General features: G+C 69.6%; 1 protein-coding gene across 1 annotated transcript; it reads right to left on the bottom strand.

The window, feature by feature from the left end:
- Positions 1 to 4,810: 4,810 nt before the first annotated feature.
- On the bottom strand, positions 4,811 to 11,555 carry MTG2 (mitochondrial ribosome associated GTPase 2). The gene is made up of 7 exons (XM_028524768.2): positions 11,222 to 11,555; positions 8,522 to 8,717; positions 7,567 to 7,714; positions 6,823 to 6,938; positions 6,111 to 6,329; positions 5,778 to 5,916; positions 4,811 to 5,215 (listed from the first exon to the last, which is right to left on the bottom strand). The coding sequence occupies exons 2-7, from the start codon at positions 8,711 to 8,713 to the stop codon at positions 4,821 to 4,823; spliced, it is 1,209 nt and encodes a 402-aa protein (XP_028380569.1). The 5' UTR covers positions 8,714 to 8,717; positions 11,222 to 11,555; the 3' UTR covers positions 4,811 to 4,820.
- Positions 11,556 to 12,704: the final 1,149 nt, after the last annotated feature.

Below are 12,704 nucleotides of genomic sequence, written 5' to 3'. Positions count from 1 at the left end.
CACCGCCCCGGAGAGCCGCCGGCCCCCCGGGACGCACTGCCGCTTTCTGTGCTCCGCGCCGGGTGCCTCGGGAAGACAGAGACGGGGAAAACACATCTGTGAACTCGCTGTTCCTTGGATGTTTAATCAGGGGAGACGAGATTGCAGAGCAGCTCCGGGCAGGATTGGCAGGTGTGGGCTCCCACGCCCTCGCGCCTCCGGCTCGTTTCCGGCGGGGCCGCGCCAGCTGCGCCCGCCCCCTGCCCCCGGCTGGTGGCTCGGGGGGCGTCCGGGCTGGACGCCTGCCGGGCAGCTCCGCCAGCGTGTCCTGGGGCTGGCGGTCCGAGGGCCAGCCCCCAGCCCTGCCCCGGGGTCCTGAGGCCAGTGGGGTGGTCAGAGGGGACCAGAGCTGGGGTGCTGAGTGGGGGGGCACTTCCCCGCGTCTCCTGCACCCGTGGGCGCCCTGCATGCCCCGCCTCCCCTGTGCCCGCTGCGCTGGCCCTGCAGGCCCTGAGGCCCTCAGTAAAGTGTATTTTTTATTGGTGCTGATTCCTGAGACCTTTGTTGCGGGGGTGGGCTTCAGTGGGGCCCTAGGGACAGGAGGCCACTCAGCGGGTGGACCTGAGGTGCAGGCCTGCCCCCTCCCGGCTTCAGTGTTCTCTTCCAAGTGGGGGGGCACTGTGGGGGGAAAGAGCAACCTGGCCAGCACACTCCAGTGAGGGACAGGCGCCCGGCAGGGCCCCCGCCCCCCAGCCCCACCCGAAGCAGCCTGCTGCCCCCAGAGGCCGTCATTGTCCTTGCCCTGACCTGGAGTCTGGGGTGCTTCCAGGGGTGTGGGAGCTGGAGCTGAGCCCGAGGGGTGGGGGAGGCCCAGCAGGGGGAGGGGAGGCATGTCTGGGGGTGGGGGGAGCTGCCCGGCGCAAAGGCCCAGAGGCAGGACCGAGGGTGCCGGGTGGGTGGGGAGAAGCACCTGACCACGGGGGGCTGACCAGCCCCACTCTGGGGAGCTGCACGGCACTTCCAAATATTCCCCGAGAACTTCCTCCAGGTTCCTCGACTGGCACCCCTCCCCCTTGGTCCCTGTTGGTACACCCGGGACCACCCTGGTCCCGACGGCCCCTCCCTGATGACTGACGGCTCCCCTGGAGGCTGGGTGCTGTCTGGAGCGTAGGTGGCAGCGAGCGCAGGGTTTGCTGGTGCAGGGATGGTGGTGGCCACCGTCTCCGGGGCCCGGAGTTCAGGGGAGCCCCCGTGGGCAGCTGTGCCCGCTGACCCCGCGGGACCCAGCCTGAGCCCCCTGCCGGCCCGGTCCTGCAGCCCAGGGCCATCGGAGCAAGGACAAAGGACCCGCCCTCCTCCCACCAGCGCCGCCAGAGGCTCCCTGCCCCTCCGCCCAGCCTGCTAAATGGCTACAAATTGGAGGATAAAAGCACAGGCTTTCAAGCAATTTTGCCTTCAATCTCTGGAAAGTGCCGCCCGGGCTCCTGCACGGGGACAGGGCTGAGGAGACCGGCCCTGCAGCAAACACACACGCCGGGGGCCTTCCCCCTCCAGCCCAGCCCAGCCCAGCCCCGTGCCGGCCACAGACGGAGCCTGATCCACCCCCTGCCTGTCCCCCCCGCCGCCCCCGCCGGGGATGTTTACTGAGCACCTACTGTGTGCCCTGGGCACGGCTAGGAGGCGCGAGTGCGTGCACACACACACACACACGGAAGCAGGTCACTCCCACGGGGCGGGGACCAGAGGAGCGGCCCAGCTCACGTGCCCAGGGGGCCTTCCTGAGGGGTTGGTGTTTCCCACGCTGCATGAGCAGGGCCGTGGTCACGGGGGGGGGGGCGCCCCAAGAGGCACAGGCCGGGCGGTCAGCGAGGCCCAGGGCTGCACAGGCTGCAGGGGCCCCAGGAAGAGCTCCTGGGCGCCTGGGACCAAGACCCTGGGTTCCCATGGTGCCCAGCAGGCAGCCCCTGGCCCTCCCCAAAGAGGCCCAGTTCATCGTCGCTGCCTTTGAGGGGCCGGGGCCCTGGCAGAGGGGCTGAGATGTGGAGGCCCCGTGACCGTCAGGCCCCTACCGTGCCCCCCCCCCCGCACCCCCGATCCCTGACACAGCCTCTCCACCACCACGCACTGGGGCACCCGACGCCCACGCAGGCGCCCACTAGGGGCGCTCACGCTTCTCTGCTCTGCGGACGCGAGAACCGGGGTCCCGAGGCCGCGACGCGGCTGCACCCCCCGACCCAGCAGGCACTGGGGCCGGGACGCCAGCTGCCCCTCCGCTGGGTCCCCCGCCTGGGGTGGGGGCACGCGTCCTGGAGGTGCATCCTGGGACGGCTTCCCGGAGCCCGGGTCTCACACGGGGACGCTGTCCCCCGGGGAGCAGGCGCCCGTCCCGGGTGGCACCTCAGTGGGAACTCTTCAGACGGACCCTGGGGGGCACAGAGCCGTCCTTCCGAGGAGGGAGAAGACGGGGACATGAGGAGGAGGAGGGTGGCTGCTGTGGCAGCGGCACCGAGCTAAAAATGGGTCTGACACCCCAAAGTCACGCTGGTTTCCAAATCTGGACCGACTCGGGGACCTTTACGTGCCGGCGCTGTGAGCGCCGGGCGGTCTTCAGAGCGTCCAGCAGACCCTGGCTCCCAGCTGGGCTGTGGGAGCGAGTGAGGGGGCCCTCCGCCCCCACCCTGCACCCCAGCCGGGCGGTGCACCCCCCGAGGGGCAGAATCTGGTCTCTGAGATGCCAGGAGGGCAGGCAGGGGGCTGTTCTTCCTCACCGGCCCCTCCCGGTGCCCTCAGGGCCCCCAGGCTTCCTTTGGGTGGTGTCCACACACCGTCCCGGCCTCAGAGGCCACCCCCTCGCCACGGAGGGAGGGGCAGCAGGAAGCAGCAAGGCCTGGAGCCTCCAGGGAGGGCAGGCCAGCCTGGCAGGAGGCAGGGACGGCGCAAAGCCCTGGCCACAGTCCTGCTGCCGGAAGAGCGAGGGGGCTCCCCAAAGGGGCCCCCGGTCTCGAGGGAGCATGGCACTCTCCTCCACTTCCCCCAGCCCCCTCCTGCACCTGGAAACAGGTGCGCACCCACTTGCTACCCGAGGCCCCACGTTCTGACATGGAACAGGGAGGGGGAAGCAATGGGCCCCCACAAAGACCAGGGGAGGGCTGGCAGCTCCCACAAAGGCTGGTGGTGGTGGTGGTGGGGGTTCCAGGGGGCGTGGCAGCAGCCCCAGGCCCCGTGTGCCCTGAAGTGTGGACACAGGCCTCTGGAAAAGGGGGTGCTGGGCCACAGGGCTGACACGGGGGGACTCAGGAGGTCCTGCGTCCTGAAGCCTCGGTCCCCTTCCCCTTCCTCAGAGCCGCCTGGAGAGAGGCTGGGGCCCGCCACCCACAGCAGGGGACGGAGTGGGGGGGACCGACAGGGAGGGGCAGGCGCCCCCCACACCCAGAGGCCGGGGGAGAACAGGGTGACGGAGGGCGAGGTGGGGTCTGCTGCTGGGCACGGCCCCCTGCAGCCCCGGGCCACCAGGGGAGGGGCGGGGGGGCGTCAGAGAGTGAAGCCTGAGTCCCCAGGGAGATGTGGCCAGGCGGTGGCCAGGCTGATGGAGAAGCCACGGCCGCACAGCGTCGGGGCGGACGACTCTAGCGGAAACGGCTGGAGGGTGGCGGTGGGGGCTGGCGTGAGCGGCACAGGGCGGTGTTTCTGGTGGGAGCCCCTCGGCACCACCACCTGTGGCTCACGAACACCTTCAGAGGAAAGGCACCCAGACCCACCTGCCACCAGCCGCCCCCTCGTTCCGCAGACAGCCGAGGTGTGCCCCCCGGGCCGGGGCTGGAGGCTGTGGGGCCGTGGCTGGGACGGGATGGGGACCCCGCCCTCCCTCCGGGGGGTGCTCCTGCCGGCAGGCAGCCTGACCGTGCCCTCTGCCTCACGCTGTGGTGGGGGCACAGCTGCTGGGACGAGAGGCCCCGGGCAGCCCTCCCGCCTCAGGCCTGGCCCCTGCGAGGAAGGCTCCGCGGGCCCGGCGGGCGGCCGGGCGTGGGGACCACCTCCCAGAACAGGAGCTGACCCTGCAGGACAGTGCCTGGAGGGGGGACGGCGCGAAGCCCGTCCACGGTGCTGACCGCTGCACGCAGGAGAGAAACCCCGGGACCCCGAGGCCAACCCCCGGGGCCCAGCCTGTCGTCCCGCTCCCCTGCCCTCTGCCCCGCCGCCCCCCTGCAGGGCCCTCGGGGACAGGTCGGCAGCATCAGACTTTATTGGGGGAAATGGTGGTGGTGCTCTGCTGGGGGAGTGGACGAGCAGCAGCGGCCGCGGCCCGGCTGTCCTCACGGCCCGCGGGCGGCGGGCGGGGCGGCCGCTGGGGCCCTCAGCCTCCCCGAGGTCACTCCAGCAGAGACAGGGTGCGCCCTGGCCTCGACGGCCCGCCCCCCGGGGCTCTTCCCCCGAGCCCACCGGGAGGCTGGAGGCCAGCGTGGGCCCAGCTGTCTCCCCGACCGTCCGCCGCAGACGGCAGACGGGCCCCACAGCCTGCCCCAGGGCCGGATATTGGGTGCACTCAGCCGTGACGCCGGCACCGGGCTCGGCCGTGGCGGTGGTGGAGAGGCGCCTGCAGCCGGGGACGCGCGGGGCCACCCGTGGCGGCTGCTGTCCTGCAGGCCGGTGCCGACGAGCCACGCGGGCACCTCCGGCTCCAGTCCCCGCTGGGTCGGCGCCCTGCACCCCCGCAGCACGGCCCCTGCTGCTGCGGGCGCCAACCGCAGGGACGAGCCGTCCCCCTCGAGTTGGAGAGGGGGCTGACGGCGCGGGAGCACGGTGTGGGGGGGAGCAGCCTGTGGGGCAGCAGTGGCGGGGCGCTACCACCTGAGCGGCTGGCGGCCCCGGGCCAGCTCGGCGGCCACGTGGGCGTCGTGCAGCTCCTTGAGGCGCAGCAGCAGCTCCTCCAGGTTCTCCCCGGTGACGGCCGACAGGGCGATGGCCGTGCCGCCCAGGCGGGCCTGCAGCGCGGGCAGGTTGGCGCGCGCCTCCGGCAGGTCGACCTTGTTGGCGACGACGGCGTGCGGCTGCCGAGACAGGCCTGGCTGGTACTGCTCCAGCTCGAACTTGAGGGCCTCGAGCTGGGCCCAGGGCTCCGGCGCCGCCAGGTCCAGCACGAACAGCAGGAAGCCGCAGCGCTCGATGTGCCGGAGGAAGGCCAGCCCCAGGCCCCGGTTCCGGTGGGCGCCTCGGATGATGCCCGGCACGTCGGCCACTGCGGGAGACGGGGCAGGGCCGGTGTCTCAGACACGCCTTTCAAGGACCCCTGGAGCCTCGGCTCTGAGTTTCACAGAGAGCGGAGGACTGCTTGGGTGACGGGCCCTTCTGACGAGGAGCGTTTACCGGCTGGAACGGCACGCTCCAGTCCTCCCGGCTTCAAACGTGGTCGTCGTAGGGGACCTGCCCCCCCCAGCCCATGGCCCTTCGACACCCCGGCTCCCAGCAGACACTGTGGAGCGCGGGGTGAACAGGGAGTGCCGAGGGGGCGCGCGGCCCCCCAGCAGGCCCGCCCTTTCCCAGACATGCACCCCCCGCCCCGCCAAAGAGGCTCCTCCTCGCAGGGCAGGGCAGGGGCGGGAGCCTGCAGGGGCCAAGCCGCCTCCTCGGGTTGGAGACTCGAGCACAGACGCGGGGCGGGGGGAGGGCAGCACGAACCTGGGGGTGGATGCAGACCCTCGGCCCCCTGCCGAGAAAGACCGGCCGGGTCCCCGGGTCCCAGGGTCCGGGCGGCCCACCTCGTCCAGCCCCCACCGCCCCGGAGAGTCCTGGAAGCCCACCTGCCACCTGCTGGTGGTCCTCGTAGTGCACAATGCCGACGTGGGGGTTCAGGGTCGTGAACGGGTAGGCGGCCACGGCGGGCTTCGCGTTCGAAATGGCCCGCAGGAGCGAGGACTTGCCCGCGTTGGGGAACCCGACCTGCCAGACAGGGGGACGCGCTGCCACCTCCTCCATCTGGGCCGGACCAGGCACCGCCCGGACACGGCTCCCGGCCGAGGGCACAGGCCGGCCGGGGAGAGGGGGCTGCTGCTCTCCTGCAGGCCGGTGGCCGTCCCACCCCCGGACACCAGTCTCCCGCGGCCCGCCCCCCACCCCACCCCCGGGACACCCACCATGCCGGCGTGGGCCACCGTCTTGAGCTCCAGCGAGAGGACCCGCTCCTGCCCGGGCTCCCCGGGGGTGCAGGTGAGGGGCGCGCGGTTGTCGTTGGCCAGGAAGAAGCGGTTGCCCTTGCCCCCGGCCCCGCCCAGGGCGGCGAGGTACTCGTCCCCCGGGTGGGACAGGTCGGCCACCACCTCGCTCCCCTCCTTCACCAGCGTGCCCACGGGGACCTGGGGAGAGAGGCGGTGACCGTCAGGCGGGACCAGGTGTGTTTGCTCAGGACGGGGAGGGGACGCGGTCGGGCGGGGGCGGGGCAGCCGCAGCCGGGGGTTCCGGGAAGAGGTCCCCGCCCCCGCCCCCGCCCAGGGTAGGAAGCACAGGTGGCTTCTCACACAGTGCCTCTGCCACTCGATGGGAGCCGAGGGGAGCCGGCGCATCGGGGACCCCTCCCTCGGAGGGCCCCTGGGGTGGGGACCGGGGCGACTCCTGGACCCAGGTGAGAGGGACAGGGGCCCCCCAGGGCCCCCTCTCTGTACATGCGGTGGCTCTGTGGCTCCCGGGACGGCCCCACGCACACCTGTGTGGAGTCCGCACGACGCCCGGGCTGGGGCTGGGCCGTGGGGGACGGAGCTGGGCTGGGACCGCGGCTCGGGGGCCACAGCCGGACCTGGGAGCCTGGGAGGGCCAGACCGGAGCCGGGCGGGCCCTGCGGCCGGGGCTCACCGGGACGTAGAGGACGGCGCCGCCTCGCCCGGAGCAGTTCTTGCTGCCGCCGTCTTCTCCGTCAGCGCCCTGGTACCGGGACAGGACCGAGGACAGGGACTTCACCTGCCGATCGACTGCAATCAGAGGGAGAGCCGCCCTGTTCCTCTGCGGCCCGCCCCCCCCCCCCCCCCCCCCGCGCACTCCGGGGCCACCCAGGACGCGTGCATGGAGGTGGGGGGGGGGGCGAGGCTGCAGCGGAAGTTCCCAGGGCGGCGGCGGCTACACGCTCGCCCTCCTTCAGAAAAGGCGATTTCTGAAAACTTCCAAACCAGCTGTGCCGTCGACTTAAAAATAGCCACACTCTATTACGTTGCGAGTGTTTACGATGTGAACACGGCTCCGTCTCCCTGGAGCGACGTTTACCGAGTTTACCGAGTCTCCAGCTCACTCGGCGCCGGTGCCCAGAGGGCGCTGAGCGAGGACACCACCCCAGCACCCACGCCTGCCCTGCGCCTTGCTGGAGCTCGGGGCTCCTGACAGGGGGGCTCCCCTGTGCGCCTGAGGTTAAATGAAACAACAAAATGACCACCCCACTATCAAACTTGGGCTCTGGTGCATTATTTAAATGCTGGCATCACATAATTTAACAAAAATGATGCCACCCACCAACTTTTGACTCAAGCTGCCGTCAGGATAAGGTCGACACTTCCTGCCCCTGGGCATACACCCCGGCCCGCGCCCCCCCCCCCCCCCGGCACCTGCCTCTCAGGACAACGTGGCCACCGCTGCCGCCGTCGCCGCCGTCGGGGCCCCCGAACTCCTTCCGGGGCTCGCTGTGGAAGCAGCTCACTCCGTTGCCTCCGCGGCCGCCCCGGACCAGCACCCGGCGGTGGTCCACGAAGTGTCTTTTCTGCGGAGAGCACAGCACAGGGCGCTTGTCACTCACGCCGCCCCGACGCCCCTGCCGCCCGCCTCTGCTGCCTGCAGCGGGGCTTCCCAACGGGAGGGGTCTCTGTGGGTCCCGGGGGGGGGGGGGCGCTCAGTCTCCCTCAGGAGCCGACACGAAGCAGGTTCCTCTTCAACAACCGTCCGCTCCCACAGCGACACGGAGGCCACCCAGGCACCCGTCCCGCCTGTGTGTGTGCACGGACTGACCCCCACCTGGGCACTCCCCCAGGCCCAGGGCACCGGCCCCTCTGCCCACTACTTCACCCCCAGATCTTTTTTTTTTTTAAGAAAACACACATATTTAAAGATTCTTTGGCGCCACCACATGGAAAAACCATGAATTACTATTTTAAAAACCCTAACTTTGCTGTCTGCCAACATCTCCAAAATCACCCTGATGAGCCCTGGCGGGGGCGGGGTTCGGCCAGGCCTGACGTCCCACACTGTGGGGGTGCGTGCAGCGCCCCGGATGCTGCTCTGAGCGCCCCTGCACAGGGGGCTGCTGCCCGGGGCCCACTTCGGGGCAGGCGAGTGGGGCCAGGAGGAAGCGCAGCTCTGCCCGCGTTCCAGGCACGCACCCCCACATCCTCGGGCTCCTCCCCACGCCGGGCAGCCTCTGCGGGAGCTCCTCTCTGAGGCCTGCCTGTGCCCTCGGTCGCGCCACCGTCAGGGCAAATGAAGATGCCACAGACAGAAGGGAGAATGGCACCCCTGGGGGGTGGGGGGTCCCCCGCTGCTGACAGGCCCCGCCCCGCCCGGACAGGCTCACCAGTCTTTTCTCCGAGAGCGGCTTCTTCCCGGGGGGTGCCTTGGCCGGGTCCGCGCAGCTGAGCGACAGCGGCTGGGGGGTGCTGGGCCCCGGGAGGGGCGGGCGGAGGACGGCCCCAGGGCACCGAGTCCAGCGCCCCAGGCCCTCCAACGCGCCCCGCCATCCTGCGGAGAGCAGCCTCGAGGGCATCATGGTCCTGAGGGGAAAAGTCAGACGGGTGGAGTAAGGGGTCTGAGCATCAAGCACGCCACAACCTCCGAGTGTGTCTCTGAGACAGAGAAGTGAGCGGAGGCCGTGACGCCGGCCCGTCGCTCGGCACACGGGAGCCCGAGTCGTGGGGGCCGCGGGCCCCTGCCAGCCTGTGTGCTTCTGAGGGGCAGGACGGCCGTGTGAGCGCACAGGGGTCCCCAGGGCCCTCCCGCGCCTGGAGACTCTCCCCGTGGGTGTCCGACACCCGCTGAGCAAGAACCTCAGAGGGAGCGCGAGCCTCGGATCCAAACCCCTGGAGAGTGTCCGTCTCCTCACACGAGCTGCTGTCACCTCGTGCGGTTTACACGTCAGCCCGGAGACGAATCGACCCCTCCGGACCACCCAGGAGGCGGAGGAGGAAATCCGAAGAGGAGCCAGAGGATGCCTGCAGCCGCGCAGCCCCGACAGTAGAAGGCGCTAGAGCGCACGGCATGCGGACGACCCGCACTTCGCCGTGTCCAGGTGCGCCCAGCAGACGCACCCCAGGACCACGCAGGATGACCCCTGGGGCACGAGAGTCACCGGCGGTCAGACCCCACAAGGGCCGCCACACGCGTCGGGCAGATGTCACACCCACTCGTGAGCAGAGAATCTAACTGGGGGTGGAGGGGACACGGTCACCCTGAGAGAGGCCCACAGCCCACGCCACGCTGACTGCCCAGCGTCCACCGCTGCTTCTGCGCCCGCTGTCTTGAAGCTTTTTTTTAGAAAAGGAGGGACAAGCTGCGGAAGGCCTGTTTCCTTGGAAATCCACAAAGCTTGACCAGGACACGTGAACCGAACCAGGTCGCGGGTCACAAGGGCAGCACACACCCCAGCTGTACTCTCCCAAACGGGCGGAACACAGTCGCACTGGCGGGCGGTAACACCAGTCACAAAGCAGTCCCTGCAGACGAGTCCGGTGACAGACATCCGGAACCTCTGCCTCGCTGCCGGCAGGGCCCAGGCCCGGCTGCCTCCCGGGGGTGAGGTCGTCGAGTCCTCCCCGCAGCTCGGTGAAGAAAGTGAGGGAGCTGAGGCAAGACAGCGCCAGGGACCTGCCCCTGGACCGTGGGACTGGACGGGCAGGGGCGGAGCACGAGAACAGGTCCTTGGAGGAAAGAGAAACCAGCCCACCAACTAGCAACACCGCCACGCAGCCCGCTGGAAGCCGCAGTGTCGGGCACCAGGCCCCCGGCCCTGAGGACACGGGACCTGGAGGAGGAGGGCACAGCAGGTGGGAACCTGGTCCACCGCAAGGCCAGCCAGAGGCCCCCCTCCCACCCTCTCCGTGTCCTGACATGCCTACGCCTGCGCCTGTGCAGCGCGGCGCCCCCTTGCCAGCTGAACACTCTCAGCTGGGCCTCACGCTGCGGCGTGGGCTTCGTGGTCCTTCTCATGCTGCACCTGTGCTGCCCAGTTAGGTGCCCACCAGCCCCCCGGGGCCACTCAGGTGAAGTCAGGGGTGCCGGGCTCATTCTCACCGGGGCCACATCAGCCTTGCAGTTGCCTTCATGGGGCCGCATGTAACTTCAACTCCTTAGCAGTGAAGGAGTAGTCACGTTTATACAGTCCTAAAATTACTCCGGCCCTGTGAAGGCAACTGTGAGGCTGATGTGGCCCCCGGTGACGACTTTGAGACCCGTGGCTTAAGTCAATTAAAAACTTAAAAAGCAAAATCTCACTCCCTCATTCCAAGCGCCCACAGGCGCGTGTGGCCGACGGGCACCCACCCGGGCAGCCCCGATGGGAAGGTGTCTGCTGCCAAAGGAAGCCCCGAGGGGCCGTGCCAGTCCACACCGCCTGCCCGCACCGCCACACAGTGTGGACCCAGAGCGGTGAACTTGAACTCCTCTGCGGCCAGCCGCTTCCCGGCTGGGGGAGCTGAGCCTGTGCAGAAGCCCAGGCCGGAGTCGGCCGCCCCTCGCAGGCAGGATGGGGCTTCAGAAAGGCTGCCGGCAGCGACTGGACACGGGCGTGGGCTGCACGTCGGGGTCACTGCTGTGTGCCCTGAAGCAGGACGCTCGGCTCCGCTGGACCACGGCAGCCACCACCTGCCAGGAGCCCCTGCTGAACCTCGTGGGGAAACTCGCAGGCTCACTCCTCAGGGCAACGGCAAGAGGGGCAGCAGCCCACGCGGGGCCCCTCGTCTGCTTCTTCTGACCCACTTTTGCTGCTGCCCCGAGGCCCTGCCCCGCGTGACTCCCCTTGCCTCCCCTGCCTGCGGGCGGAGGGGTACTTCTCTGCCCCTGCCCCGCGGTGCCCAGACTGAAGGGGGGCCCTGTCCGAGCTGCGGTCTTCTGTGACTGCCCCTCCCCTCAGGCTCCAGCATCTAGGGGTGCACACAACTCCACCATCACCCCAGCAGACTGAAACACCACCTCCGTTTCCCCACACTCTCCCTTTCAAAACCCTCCTTGAGTTATTCTGTGCGGCGGGGTCGTGACTGCTGACCTAGGCACGTTTTCATACCCATTTCAAAGCTGGGGAGGCTGAGACTCGGGTGAAGCAGCCGGCCCCAGGCCCTCTGGCCTCGCCGGCAGGGTGCTGGGCTGAATCTCACGGCAGGAATCTTCAAAATGAGCTTGTGCACGCACAGCCACCTCGGGAGGACAAGTTCAGAAAGATCAGACGGCTCTGGCTGGAACCTGCGTGGGAAAGAATCGCGTTGGGCTTCCCCTTCCTCCTCCCCAAGGCACAGGCGGATCCCCACCGGCTGACCAGTGTGAACGCGAGACCTCTGTCCGCTGCTACGTAGATTATGGAGTGAGACTGCGGGCCCCGCGTGGCCAGTGAGCTCCCCGGAGAACCGCCCACCCATGGAGAGCTGCATTGGCAATAAAACTTTATTTTTGTTTAATGAAATGTTTATCAAAACTCGGTGCACGCTTGCTGACGTTGCTGTGTGCCACTGACTATAAAGAAACACGCAGCCCTGGCCGGTGCGGCTCATTGGACTGAGCCCCCGACCTGCGAGGGGTCAACGGTTCGATTCCCGGTCAGGGCACGTGCCTGGGGAGCGGGCAGTCCCGCTGGGGGGGGGGGGGGGCAGACAGAGGCGACCCGTCGTTGTACCACTCACACACTGATGTTTTTCTCCCTCCAGTTCTCCCTTTCCCTCTCTCTAAAAAATAAATACAATCTTAAAAAAAAACCCCGGAAGAAAGGTTCAGGACCGTGGGCCAAAGGAAACGCGCGCGCTCGTTCAGCTTGGGTGCGCGCGCCAGGGGCGGAAGGAGCTGCGACCCGGCGCCTGGAACCCACGGACCGGTCGCTGGCGCGCACCGCCGGAAGCCCGGGCCGGCTCACGCCCGCGGCGACCGTCCCTCCACACGCAGGACGGAGATGGCGAGCCATCCGGTCGGCGCCGCTGGCCCCTCCTTTGGGTTCTTCCGTCCTCCCGGCGCGCCCCCTCACCCCCACTCGAGCCCCCAGAGGCCACGGACCCCTCGCTCGCACTCACCCACGCGGAAGGTCACATCACTTCCGGGGTTTCGGCTGTCGCCTCCGCGGTTACTTCCGGGTCTGGCCGGGGCTGCGCCTGCGCAGGGCGTCCCCGGCGCGCCGAGTCTGCGCCGAGCGGGGTCTCGGGATGCAAAGCTCGGGGGCCGTGCGGGCGCGAGGCCGGGGGCCGATTCCAGACGGCGGGGGACCGGGCCTGGCCGTCCAGCGCCGCTCCCCCAGCCCCAGTCCGCCTTCTCAGCGCCCTCCGCCTCGGCCAGCGGTCCGCGAGCCGCGTCCCCGTCCTGGATCAGGTGTGGTCTCGGGCTACCTCCCCGGCCCCTCCCCGTCGCGCAGCGCTGTGCACGCAGGCCCGGGGGCAGCTCCCCGCCGCCGCGGGCTGTCAGGTGCACCGGACGGCCTGCCCTCCAGCCGCCGGTGGCCCGCTGGACACTGCCCGGGTAGCAGGTTCCCCTGGAAGGCGACTCTCCGTGGAGACAGCCCCCTGGGCCCA

Source organism: Phyllostomus discolor, chromosome 9 (genome assembly GCF_004126475.2).
Source record: "Phyllostomus discolor isolate MPI-MPIP mPhyDis1 chromosome 9, mPhyDis1.pri.v3, whole genome shotgun sequence".
NCBI lineage: Eukaryota > Metazoa > Chordata > Mammalia > Chiroptera > Phyllostomidae > Phyllostomus > Phyllostomus discolor.
The sequence above is the reverse complement of the archived record's forward strand: the minus strand, read 5'-3'. Positions and strand labels throughout refer to the sequence as shown.